At 37.7% G+C, this 14,303-nt stretch overlaps 1 protein-coding gene across 4 annotated transcripts in view; it reads left to right on the top strand.

Moving 5' to 3' along the window:
- Positions 1-2,122: 2,122 nt before the first annotated feature.
- Positions 2,123-14,303, top strand: part of ldlrap1a (low density lipoprotein receptor adaptor protein 1a) — a 41,588-nt gene continuing 29,407 nt past the window's right edge. For 2 of the 4 annotated variants that reach the window (XM_038299781.1, XM_038299784.1), the window contains exon 1: positions 2,124-2,287. In XM_038299781.1, the coding sequence (XP_038155709.1) occupies positions 2,203-2,287 (85 nt within the window). In that variant the 5' untranslated portion in view covers positions 2,124-2,202. Of the gene's footprint in view, positions 2,323-14,303 lie in introns of all 4 variants that reach the window. The other 2 variants (XM_038299783.1, XM_038299785.1) reach the window with 2 other exon arrangements.

Raw genomic sequence — 14,303 nt, 5'->3', positions numbered from 1 at the left:
TCAAGACAAGCTTAAAGCTGCCAAACTCGCCACCTGGTGGCTTAATCAAACCAATCCATGTGAGCTATAAACCGTGGCTGTTTCAGTGCTGACGCCTGAAAATGATGGCTGATAACCTCATGAGGGACTCGACAAAATGCAGAGAAAAGCTGCAGTTCCTCCTGGTTAGGATGAAAGCTTCCAGCGAGCGCCAGCTACAGCTAAAACTATTATTAAAATAGTCCCCCACTAATTTGGTAATTGATGAACCATTAAATGGAGTATACTTGAAAAAATGCCTTTCGCCGACAGCAAATCAGAGCAGTAATTATATCAAAACTTTAAAGAATAAACATTTTGCATTTAAGATAAAAAAAAAAAATTAAGTTTTAGCTTCACCTGGTTTAATTCCGTAACAAATCTTTAAGGAACCTTCTGCTATCCGAATATGAATAAAAAAACCAAATGAATTGATTGGCTAAATAATCGTTAATTGCATGCCTAGCCGCAGCACTGCAGAACCGATGAATCCCTCAGGAGGAAGATCCATGACCTCACCGTGCTCCGTGATTGAGGGAATATGGAAAAGCAGTGGATCTAACCAAGGATGTTCAAAGAATGGCCAGTCATGTTAGGAACTGAAAGTTCAGGCTGCATCACACCTCTCACCTGCCTGGATCGGCCTCACGCCTATCTCACTCTGGAGGGACAAGATCTGACAAAAATGATTGATGGTCTTCAAAACATATTTGGATGGTGTCGTGTTTACATAGTTCTGGGGTGATCACAGTGAAACAGCAGATGGTCAGTTGGACGCATTGTGTTAATACACTTTTTATTTATCAAAATTTTACCAATTTTTTTAATGACAGGCACTTGCTCACCATTTCCCATCTTAAAAAGTTTTTTTTTCTAGTATTTTTCTTTTTTTTTTTGACCAGGAAGGATTCTGTGAATATGATTAAAAGGGAAAAGGTTACCCCTGAACCATTTTAACCATCCTGTGCTGTCACGTTGCCTACCTTGTTTTTTTTTTTTTTAAAGGAGGGAAAAAAAAGTATTTGTGGATCGCTCTTGCATTGTAACTTAAGTTGCTTTTACAGGTTTGTGTAGAAAGAAGTGAAAATATTTTGGAAAAAAGTGCTTTGTTTTATCTTTTAATTGTTCTGCCATGTTTTATTTTATTCACTCAAAGTGATGGTGGCTGTGTCACACGGTTCACTTCTGAGCCTCACCATTAAAGAAAGTCTTGCTGGTGGCATTGCAACCTGCTGAGTCTGGTGATGTCTTCATCAGTTTGGGCTGAAAGTTCTAAAAACGACCACTAGAGGGAGACATCCACAGTTATACCTTCAGTCCAACACAAGGAAAACTTTTTTTTTTTGTCCTTACAGTTGAATTTTAGAAGATTGGTGTGTAGAGCAAAAATATTTTCACATTTCAGTCATTTTACCTGGGTGAAATATATTTAATCTAAAGCAGGCATGCTCAAAATCTGTCCTTTAGGGCTGATGTCCTGCAGGTTTTGGAAGTTTCCCTGCCTTAGCACAGCTGTTTCTACGACGGAGTATTAGGGCCACACATGAAGAGAAAAAAATATTTTTTCTCTTCATGTGTGGCCCTAATACTCCGTCGTATGTAACTCATCAGAGATGTTGCAACCCATCTCTAACATCTGTGATCTGAGTAGGCCCATAGCTGGTGTGCTGGTAAGAACAAAACATTTGAAAAAAGGAGAAAAAAAACAATAAAAAAGTAGGCTAGTGACTTGTTTAAACAATGTTTTAATTTTCTTAAATTCGCTTTGATTCTCTTAGTGAATTTGTAACTGTGTGAATTTGTGACTACCAATAATCTCTACTACAATCTGAAAAAGCTCCTCTGTCATTCTGCGATGCGGCCTTCAGGTGCTGCTCGGATATAGACAACCTTCTAGTTCGTTTTTATCTAATGTATTTTAGTTTTATCAATAAAGATAATTTATATGTATGGTTTTGCTTTAACTTAGCTTATTAAGTGTAAAATTAATCGACATTCATTTATCTAAAAAAAAAAAAAAACAACTTGTTGAAATGTCCCAAGAAAGTTCAATTTTTGTCGTTTCCAATTACACCTGAAAGCACCACCAGTCCATCGCTCCCTCTGCACTGCTCTGGTCAACAAACCTCTAGTAGAAGACTTGCTGTAAACTTCACTAACTCTCCGCGCTTGATAAGCACCGACATGGAAGCCCTCCGGTCGGCTGGAAAGGCCATCATCCGGAGGCCGAGCCTGGCAAAGGAGTCATGGTCCGCCGGCAGACACCGAAGTAAGTCAGACAGCTGGAGAAGGATGGAAGAAACGGTGCGTCGCTACAGATTATTATTTCTATGGCGGGAATAAAGTTTACATTACCAGAATAAAGTCGCAATATTACGAGAATAAATTCCTAAAATTACGAGAAACAAGTTGTATTTTATGACAACTCTTACAAGAAGCACTGTCTTCCCTAAAATGAGGAATGTTGAGCTCTGGGCGAGGCTTGAAATTTATATATTTTTTTTTATTTCGAGAATAAAGTCGTAACATTATGAGAATAAAATCGTAATATTGCGAGAATAAAGTAACATGAGAATAAAGTCGTAATATTGTGAGAATAAAGTAACATTATGACAATAAAGTCGTAATATTATGAGAATAAAGTAAAATTATGAAAAAGTCGTGAATTTATAAGAATAAAGTCTTAATATTATGAGAATAAAGTCGTAAAATTTTGAGAACAAGGTCGTATAACATAATGAGAATAAAGTTGTAATATTATGATGATAAAGTCGTAATATTACGAGAATATATATATATATATATATATATATATATATATATATATATATATATATATATATATATATATATATATATAAAAAACTGGATCAGTGCATCTCTGGTATCCAGAGGATGTCTTCATAATAAAGACTAAATATTTCTTAGAATATGCTTAGTTCTAAAATGTATATGATTATATTTCAACAACTTATTATTCAACAATTTATTTTTTTCACTTTTTTATTGTTGTTACAATGTCACAAGTACAGCGCAACGAAATTCACTCTCTGCATTTAACCCATTCGCTTGGGAAGCAGGGGGCTGCCATTGTGGTGCAGTGTGGGGGTCAAGGGTCTTTGCTCAGGGGCCCAGAGTGATATTCTGTGGGAGTGGGGCCTGAACTCTGAACCTCTGGATTCCTAGCTCTACGCCCTTACAACTATGCCGCAACGCCCCATATATCTGGGATATGTGAGTGAAGGCTTTATCCTGACATAAACACTGTTTAAATTATTTAACACAGATATAAATTTTCCCTTTTTTAAATTAGCAAATAAGCAGTAAAAAAAAGGAAGCAATTAGGGATGCACGATATTGGGATTTTGGCCGATATCCGATATGCCGATATTTTAAAACTCATGTAGCCGATAACCGATATCGATACCGATGTTAAACCTGGACAAAAATAAGTAGTCATTGAAAATAGCAGTTTAGTTATCCATTTCTGACACTTTGAAAAATAATATACTCAAATATATTTTCATATGCTGATATTAAATTGATTTTTAAAAATGTGGTATCGATCTATTTTACTTTCAAAATCTCGTGAAATTTAACGTTCTGTTACAAACTCTCGTGATATTTTGCAAATTCTTGTGAGATTTTGTTAGTAAAATAGATCGATACCACGTCAATATATCAACATATAAAAATATGGCAAAATTTCGTGAATTTTCGGGGGATTTCGTAGCATAACGATGACATATAGCAATATTTCATTAGTAAAAGAGATTTATATGGTGTTTTTAAATGGCAATATATCAGCATATGAAGATATTGTGATATTTTAATGTATCAATAATTTTTCCCTCGTCTTTAGAAGTTCGATACCGATAGAGGGCCGATTATATTGTGCATCCCTAGAAGCAATACATAGTCAATCTAAAGCGAACTGGATTGGATATTCAATATAAAATCACAGATAGCCAATCCAGCTACTAGTCTGTATAGGATCCAGGTAACGGATTGGTGAATCTCTACTTGATTCAAGAGAAAAAATCAGGTTTTTAAAAATAATCGACTTTAGATTCATTAATTCATTAATAACTTGCATTTCTAATTTCTATATCTTTGAATGGCTTTAATAAACCCCAGAAACTGAGAATCTGTGGCAAGACCAAAGTTCTCCATCCAGTATGATTGAATTTTAATTATTCTGGAACAAAACAACTTCAGCTACTGAAAGTGAAGAGCTTCTAGGTTCCTACTTTTAAACACCGACAGGTGTACTGTAGTTGCAATGAAAAGGTATTTTTATAAAGACACATGGGGATCTGAATTAGGCTTGTCCCGATCCGATCCACGTATCGGATCGGGACGCCGATATTGGCAAAAAAATGCGTATCGGCAAAGCATGTAAAATGCCGATCCAGACTGCCAATCCAGTTTTTAAAAAAAAATCCGGTCCGTATTTTCCAGTTTCGCCGATTGAAACGATCCATTCCACTGTTTTGCACCAGTGTTCCAATGTTTTGCATTTTTATTAAAACTTACAGTAATACTTGCACCTTTAACTGTTTACGGTTTTACTGCTCACTGTGCAATTTCAGATTGCTATTCGTAATTTTGTCCAGTTTGTGTTTATCTCTTAATAAACAGGTAAGTTTGTTGTAACCAAGCATTGTGTTTTATTCAATCTCACCTAATTTAGCTGGCTAGATGTTATCAAGAGTACTAAAACCCTTTTCAACATGAGTCTTACAACTAAGGCTAAATACTTTAACTTAAACTTAAATACATGCTCGGATAGGCTGGTATCGGCCAGTATCTGTATCGGATCGGAAGTCCAAAAACAATATCGGTATCGGATCGGAAGTGCAAAAACCTGGATCGGGACATCTCTAATCTGAATACAGATCATCTCCATGACTGAAACATGTTCAAAACCCATTCCTTCTTTAACACATATGCACTGTTAAGTGCTCATCTATCATATAAAATATCAATGAATTTCATAATATAGGAAAAATAAAAATCACAACTGGGGTGTCATTAATTTTAATCCATAGGGATTTACATTCAAAACACAATACATTTGTTTGGAAAATATAAGAGAAAAAAAAGGTATTTCTTGAAAACTGTTTTCATTGTTTTTCAAGACCAGTTATACAATACATTTATATTACCTGGTTAGATGTTTTGGTTCAGAGAAATTTAGTGACTTTTCTCGTAATCTCATTCCTCTGAACGACTGTTCAGCAAGAGGTCACAGCCATGCTCACTGTTTTTCTTGTGCTACATATATTTATCTTTGTTTATGATTTAATGTATTTAATATCTATATATTATGGTGTAGTTAATAAGTGTATTTAATTGAAACCCATCCAGCTGTTCACATTTACACTAAGTTTTTTTAAAGTAGCATTCAGCCTGATTAGTGTCTCTTTAATGTATAATTACCCTTAGATGAACTGGTTTGTAAAGTTATATTTTAACTCTGACGACTTTAAAAAGAAGTCAGATTTCTCTGAATGAGTTTTCTTTTTAACTGGAAATGACCTTCTTACCTCTGCAGGCCCTGATTATCCACAGAATCAGCAGGTTTATGAAAACGCAGCTGCTGACCCACTTGTTATAAGAATGGGGTATTGTAGTATAAACTAATAGGTCTTTTCCTGACTTAGGGGCAGGAATTCCTCACCAGCTCTGATCCATATCATCCAGCCAAATGTCCAGGTCTGACTGTTGCAGGTCTTGCTTTTCAGCTTTTCTTACAGTTTTTCATGTTTTTTATTGCTTTGAGGGGGACATCTGTCTACAGAGTTTTTATTGAATCTATCTTCAACACTTTTCTAACCTTTGTCACAAGAATGTGATCCTTGCATTCAGGCCATGTCTAATTTTTGTGTTACTAAAGGTCCATAACATTGGCTTGGAACATCTATAGAAAGCAGAGAAGTCACTCAGTCGTTAGGTTGTAGATTTGATTTTCTAAAAAACAACAAGAAGAGGACAAGGAGGAGAATAGAAGAAGGAACATCTTCATTCCTAATGTTTTTGGAGTCTCTGAAAAACTCAGGATGATTTTCAACCAGCACCGGATCCCATCCATCCATCCATTATCTTACACGCTTGTCCCTAGTCGGGTCGCGAGGGGTGCTGGTGCCTATCTCCAGCAGTCAATGGGCGAGAGGCGGGGTACACCTTGGACAGGTCGCCAGTCCATCGCAGGGCTCACCGGATCCCTGTGCACTTCAAACCTGGCAACACCTTGTGACAAAAAAGTGGTTCACCCCAAAGACAACACATCCAGAAACAAGAATGACAACATGGTTTAGCAGTTCAGTTTAGGGAAGAGTGCACATACCTGTACATTGGAGAGACCAAGCAACGACTAAAGGGCTGCTTATCCTCCCCGCAGCAGTTTGTCGCAAATATTTTTGATTTATGTCCAATATTGAAGTGTGGTCTGCGCTATGTTATCCACTCCAGAACACAAGAAGGACAATCACGAACTAGCTGTGGGTGTTGATAGGGCCAAGGCGGTAAGGATGTGGGTACAAGTTTGTGCGACAATGCCCTCCATTGTCCAACAACCTTACACCCACTTGAGGGTGAAAAAGAGTGGGGATCCAGGTGGAGAAAGGGTCCCAGTGTTTTCACGAATCGTTTTCCACAATAGCGGTCATACAAACGAAACAAGCTGGTAAGGTACCAAACAGCAAATATGCATAGTGTAGAGCGGATGTAGAGGGGCTGAGGCATATTTGCGTTCACTGCGACACACACCCAGACGACCTGGTTACTGAGTATAAATCAGCCTTTAGAAGGTGCATGGCTCAACACAGGAGGACGTTCTGTTCAGGACAGGACTCAGCCGTTTACCTACACCTAAGGGACACTCGTTTGAGGACTACGTCAATATACTTGCAAAGGAAGAAAGACGGTTTGAAAGAGGGGTTAAGGAAGCCATCTTTGTAAACCTGGAAAAACCATCTCTCAACAGAGGCGGTGGTCTTAGACATAACCTACTTAAAAAGCACTTTTAAGAGATATACCCAGAAAATTCACCTCCCACCTGACTCATACTTCAATGAGGCATGTAACCGAAACCACTCTGACGAGGGAGTTAACCCCCCTAGAACCCCCCTAGCTAATGTAAAAAATGCCTTTACTTTTGTCAAAATCTGTATTTAAAAATGCAACAAAAATCACTACACAAGAGTCATTATACATTGATCATCTTTCTGGATCAATTAAGTATTTTTGAATTGAATCAAACTGAATAACAGGACTGGGATGGGATTAGCCCCTTTGGGTGGCTCATTTCTGTTTTGTTTTCTAAATATCTTTAGAAATCCTTTTCATGTGTTGCATTGAAGAATCTCATTCTAAGAGAGAAGTGAGAGATGTCAGGCTATTTGCATTCCCCCTGCCTAAACAAAGCCCAGGAGAGGTCCAAAGCAGGCCGCCAATTGTTGTTGGTTTCCTTGGTGATCCAGTGTTTTGTGTTAACACAGGAAAATTTGTACACCGTCAATTGGAACTTATTGGATCACCACCATTGTCGTCATAGCTTTCAAGAGAGACCCTCCAAGCAGCTAAAGACTGGGAGTTTTACCAAATATCCTCCCTTTTGCTCCGGATCCCGGTTGTAAATATCTGATCAAATTGTTTGAGCCATCAGGTGGAGACAACAGTTTGGCTTGGATTTCTTTTCTATTTGGATTTAAGTCAATTACTTTGTTAAAGGCTTAAAAGAGAAATGCCCTCAACTTTGTATTGGTAATAAACGACAATCCCAGGACAGAAGGCTTAACAGCAGGCTTTATCTGCTTAACCTCATCTGACAACAAATATGTTACCTATAGGGATAATATTAAACATGTCTCCTTGTCTGAGCCTGTCTTTGGCAATGTGCAACCTCAGTAATCTTCTAAGACAACTCTATGAGACGTTGGTATATATTGTCGACTAATTTAGAAATCGATTGTTAACTGGAGTATAGAGACTCTAAAACGTGTCTTTAGCTGACAGAACGACCCATCTTAAGCAGCTATTTTACTGAAATTGTAAAAAAAAAAAAAAAAAGTAAACACAGATTAATCGATTTGCAAAATAATCATTAGTTTAAAAAATTATTTTTTTCTTTAGTAATAACTGCTTATGGATTTTCATAAACTGTTCTTTGTCTGTTCTCTGGTGTTTCTAATAAATTTTTAGTGTTTGATGAATGGTTTTCTGTACCTGATCCTGACAGCCTAAGTCACTCTAAGAAAATTAGGCACATGTAGAACTAAAAATCGGGTAAATCATGTTGGAAAGTTATGTCTTAAAGAGACAGTCAAAAATTAGCAAAGAGATACTGAACCTTCTCTGAGCAGCTGATTAGGAATTAACTTGTTAGTGTTGCATTTTTTTTATGGGTCAAACCATGTTAAGTTTACAGTTTTTAACAGATGCAGCTAAAGAAAGGAGAGGTAAAAATCTTTTTTGGCTCAGTTATTTAAACATAACACTGGTTTGTCCCTTAGGCTTCTAAGCCTCTTTATGGCTGACTGATTCAAAGGTCAGAGTTAAGAGGCCTAACAAACCAAAAACATTCCTGGAAAAATGGAGAGGGACTTAGAGAACATTTATAAATATGCATCTATGCTCAAAGGAAATTAAAAAGATACCAACACTACTCAGATCACCACCAGTTTAAGAAGTTAGAATACAGTACAGGTGCTGGTCATAAAATTAGAATATCATGAAAAAGTTGATTGATTTCAGTAATTCCATTTAAAAAGTGAAACTTGTATATTATATTCATACATTACATACAAACTCATATATTTCAGATGTTTATTTTGTTTAATTTTGATGATTACAAATGACAACAAATGAAAATCTCAAATTCATCATATCAGAAAATTAGAATATTACTGAAGACCAATAAAAACAAAGGATTTATAGAAATGTTGGCCAACTGAAAAGTATGAACATGAAAAGTATGAGCATGTACAGCACTCAGTATTTAGTTGGGCCTCCTTTGGCCTGTATTACTGCAGCAATGCGGCGTGGCATGGAGTCGATCAGTCTGTGGCACTGCTCAGGTGTTATGATAGCCCAGGTTGCTCTAATAGTGGCTTTTAGCTCTTCTGAATTGTTGGGTCTGGTGTATTGCATCTTCTTCTTCACAATACCCCATAGATTTTCTATGGGGTTAAGGTCAGGAGAGTTTGCTGGCCAATTAAGAACAGGGATACCATGGTCCTTCAACCAGGTACTGGTAGCCTTGGCACTGTGTGCAGGTGCCAAGTCCTGTTGGAAAATGAAATCTGCATCTCCAAAAAGTTGGTCAGCTGCAGGAAGCATGAAGTGCTCTAAAACTTCCTGGTATGTGGCTGCGTTGACCCTGGACCTCAGAAAACACAATGGACCAACACCAGCAGATGACATGGCACCCCAAACCATCACTGACTGTGGAAACTTTACACTGGACTTCAAGCAACGTGGATGAAGTGCCTCTCTTCTTTTCCTCCAGACTCTGGGACCTTGATTTCCAAAGGAAATGCAAAATTTACTTTAATCAGAGAACATGACTTTGGACCACTCACCAGCAGTCCAGTCCTGTTTCTCTTTAGCCCAGGCAAGACGCTTCTGACGCTGTCTGTGGTTCAAGAGTGGCTTGACACAAGGAATGCGACAGCAGAAACCCATGTCTTTCATACGTCTGTGTGTGGTGGTTCTTGAAGCACTCACTCCAGCTGCAGTCCACTCTTTGTGAATCTCCCCCACATTTTTGAATGAGTTTTGTTTCACAATCCTCTCCAGGGTGCGGTTATCTCTCTTGCTTGTACACTTTTTTCGACCACATCTTTTCCTTCCCTTCGCCTCTCTATTAATGTGCTTGGACACTGAGCTCTGTGAACAGCCAGCCTCTTTAGCGATGACCTTTTGTGTCTTGCCCTCCTTGTGCAAGGTGTCGATGGTCGTCTTTTGGACAACTGTCAAGTCAGCAGTCTTCCCCATGATTGTGTAGCCTATAGAACTAGACTGAAAGACCATTTAAAGGCTTTTGCAGGTGGTTTGAGTTAATTAGTTGATTAGAGTGTGGCACCAGGGGCCATCAATTTTGAACCTTTTCACAATATTCTAATTTTCTGATATGATGAATTTGAGATTTTCATTTGTTGTCATTTGTAATCATCAAAATTAAACAAAATAAACATCTGAAATATATGAGTTTGTATGTAATGTATGAATATAATATACAAGTTTCACTTTTTAAATGGAATTACTGAAATCAATCTACTTTTTCATGATATTCTAATTTTATGACCAGCACCTGTACTGTCAGTTTGGTAAGGTGGTCCTTAACTGTTTTAACCTGACAGCAGCCAGATGCATGTCTCGCTCCGCCTAGCTCCACTCACATACATCTGGGAACCCGCCATAGGAATTGCCTTTACTGAAGGCTGGGCCTTATCAAAACTCCTTGCATATGATTGGATAAGCCACTTGTCTGTCATCTTTATTGACGTGCTATTTCAACCACTCACACCGAAGCTAACCCGTGACGCTGTGAGAGGAGGAGCCATTTGGTAGATCAAGCTCTTGCCAAATCCGGTCGGGAGAAGGGGGAAAACATCGTTTCCACCAACAAAAGCCTTCAAGCTGTTCTCTGATATTCTTTTAATGAAACAATATCAGATAGATTGGACAACACAGAAGAAATAGCAGCATCAATGCTAACGCTTGCTTCCTCAATGCGAGCCGCCATTGTTGTTGGAATCTCACGGTCGCTTCTCCACTCCAGGACACACCCGCCCTGCGTCCTGATTGGACAGACCATAAATTCGGTTGGGGAAATCACTTTCAATGAGCGGGTTCCCAGATGTATGTGAGTGGAGCTAGGCGGAGTGAGACATGCATCTGGCTGTTGTCGGGTTATAGTTGTTTGCTCAAACTCTGTCCAAAAAGTTGTGCTAAACTTTTTTGGAGGAATTTCCTCTATAGGTAGAATTACTTTTTCGTGTTTTATATATCATATTACAATCACTCTCTGGGAATGAAGTTTCTAGCTCTTGCCATTATGCTGCATAGAATGTGTAAAGGGCAGATTAGACTTATGCAACCGCACACATCAAATGTTGCTTGGGTCTGCTTGCAAACCAGTTTTGCTGCTATGCTTCTGCAGCGTCAGTCTGGAATTTCTAGGGATGCAGAACAGTTTCCCATCAAAGCGCAAGGGGGGGGTGTTTCGAGAACTCGCAAGAACTTCCGCGAATGGTCACGAGTACTTCGGTGGAGATGGCGGGAGTGTTTATCTTTCAAAACAACAATGGCGCATCTGCCTCACAGAGATGGATCTAGAGTTGCTAGACATCAGACATCTGCTAATGGAGTTGGCAAAAAGACCGATTAACCTTTCATCATCGTTGTCCATTGTAGTTGTTCCTTGGTTTTTAAAAATGGCGTGCCCCAGCACCAAATCAAGAAGGAAGACCACACAGACAGTCGGAAAGGCATACCAAGGACCAATCACAACAGCTTTTTGTCTGCGCACTTCTGCTTGAGGTCTGCGCAGGTTTGCGATCATCCGAAGCGTAGTTGCCCCCCCTCTGCGCGGGGGGCGTTGTCGCGCACAGAGACAGATCTGACAGTTCCAGAGGCTAGTCCTCTAACTCTTGTGTAGGCAAGCATACCAATTTGAGTCTTGTTTTTCTTTTTGTTGGCAGGAGTGGTCAAATGGAAGTCGGTTTAAGGCACATTAACTCGTTATCTTTGAATAGTTAACTAGATGCAAGGGATTTTTTTTAGCATACACATAAAATAAAGCGGTTTACTTTTCATAAATGGTTGTTTTTTTCTTTCATCTCTTTCCTGCACCCTTTACCAAACGCAGGTATGAAGCATAGTTGATCAGGTGGGGGGAGGGAGGCACCATAGGGAAGAGTGAACATGAGAGAGGTCCATCTTTTCCTTAAGCAAATACTCTTTATTTTTTATTACAAGATTTAGGAATTTTCTTTTAAGTATGTTGTTATGCTTACTATTAATATGTGTTTTATTCACATGCTTAAATCTTTTTGTTTTTGCCACCATGTGTGATCCATATCGACTGTTGCAGGCAACTGCTTACAAGGCCATCAGTAGAACTTGTCCAAACCATTAAGTCCAGCACATGGGGAGTTTTGGCCTAGTGGTTTAGTGCAATGCCCTTCTGTTCTATAAGGGTTGCAAGTACCCAGTTTGATCCCCCCACCCTGCACTCCCTGAGCAAAAAGACCCTGAACCCCACACGATGGCAGCCTACTGCTCCCCAAGAGGATGGGTTAAATGCAGAGATAAATCTCTCTACAGTGAGATTAATAAAGTTATATTATTAGATAAACCTGATTTTACTGTTTGTTTTTTGGTTGTGATTAAGATCTCTATTTTTCTGGCATTTTATTTCATAAACACACTTCTCAGGTCAGGTTAGTTTTTGTAAAAAATAAAGCAATTACAGTTATTATTTTCAGGAACGGATCACAGAGCTCTCTCTTGCACGCATATTGAGGAAAAACACCAAGTGGAACCTTGAAAGAAAAGATTCTTTGAAATTTTAAAAGAAAAATGTCTAAAGTGATCAGAACAGTTGCTAAATCTAGTAACTGAGCTGCACACATAGTCATGTTTGTGCAGAATACTTTCCTATCGAAATTAGGGTTACGCCATCATATTAACTTTGAACATTGGTGGAGTGTTTGCTCTTCTCTTCATTTCTCGAAAACGCATCTTACACTTTATTTCACTAAGGGTTTAAACACTAATATAACATTAACATTTATTTGTTTACTGATATACTCCTTACATTTGATTGCCAAATTATGACCAAAAAGTTCTTTAAAAGAACAATCACAGAAGGCAAAGAACCAATTATCTAAAACGTCACTGACTTCTGACTTAGGCAGTTAATTTAATACAATTGTATTGTAACGTTTGCATTATGAAATGGTTCAAACACTTTCTAAAAAAAGCTCTAAATTAGTTAAAACCTAATTCAACCTCATTCCAAACACTTAATTTTAAACCTTGTTTCCTCACAGAAAATCATGGCTAACTAATATCAATGGATCATTATATTTATTATGGTTTTCAACCATTTTAATTTATTTTCTATGTGTACACTGGTTGTCCTAACCCACAGTCAGTTGGGCATGTGTTCACAGAACAACATACGACAGTCTGAGAGATATTTGATTAAATAACAGTTTTAACAGCATTTAATTGCACAACATTCATTTGCTGCCCTCCAGGTGAGGATGTCATTTTAATCCCATTAAAACCAGTAAATATTTGTATATTCTGGTCCCGTCAACATTGGAGAAATAATGATTTACATAATGATTGTTTGCAGTAAAATACTGTTTTTTGCAGCATTCTAGATGTTGTTCAGGTGAATTATTATTGAAAAATGCATTGTGAAGATGGAAATTGCTAATGCTGGAAATGGGGCCCTGTTGACAAGTTTGATCGTATTTATTAAGAAGTGGATTTCATCAGTTAAAGGAAGTAAACAAATACTTTTTACAGTATAAGATGCATAAAAATAACAATATGAACAATTTAATGCAACTGGCCATTTTTAAAATCTTCCTGTGACGTAAACGAAAGATGGTAAATGAAGCCAGACATGTATTAATGCTGCACTGCAAAAAAATGTTAATCTAAATAAGTATTTTTTTCTTAAAATATGTGCATTTTTTTTCTTGAATTGAGGAGGTAAGTTCAACACTTTGCCAATGGAACAAGACAATTTACATTTGAAATAAGAAAAAAAAACGATTGAATTGTCTTATTTTAAGAGCATATTATCTAATTATCTTATTTTAAGAGAAAAAATACTAATTCCATTGGCAAATCATCTTATCAACCTACTCAATTTAAGGGTAAATACGCTTGATTTAAGAAAATTTTTACTTATTTTCAGACTCTGATTTTTGCAGTGTAGGCTTCTGCACTCTGTTGAAACATGAACACAGCTGTGGGCTCTCTTGCTGTTGACCTTTGAGCCAAAGCCGTCCACATTCACAGGCTAAGCCGTGCCTGGTACCATCTCTGTTGGTGCTCTGTCAAGATTAAAAAAACAAAAAAATAACTGGTTCTTGGAAATCAGTCAGTTTCTTCTTCTAGATTTAACTTTAAAGAAGATGAGCTCCTTTTTTAAATCACTTTTTTATTTACTTTATCTGTCTGTAATCTCTTGTTGCCCCCTTTTGAAGACAGAATCATAGGAGGTCAGGTTAAAAAGTTGATAAAGCTTAGCCTTT

Source organism: Cyprinodon tularosa, unplaced genomic scaffold (assembly GCF_016077235.1).
Source record: "Cyprinodon tularosa strain WSP-4 unplaced genomic scaffold, ASM1607723v1 ctg435, whole genome shotgun sequence".
Classification (NCBI taxonomy): domain Eukaryota; kingdom Metazoa; phylum Chordata; class Actinopteri; order Cyprinodontiformes; family Cyprinodontidae; genus Cyprinodon; species Cyprinodon tularosa.
Note: the sequence above shows the minus strand (reverse complement) of the source record. Positions and strands in the feature narration are given on the sequence as shown.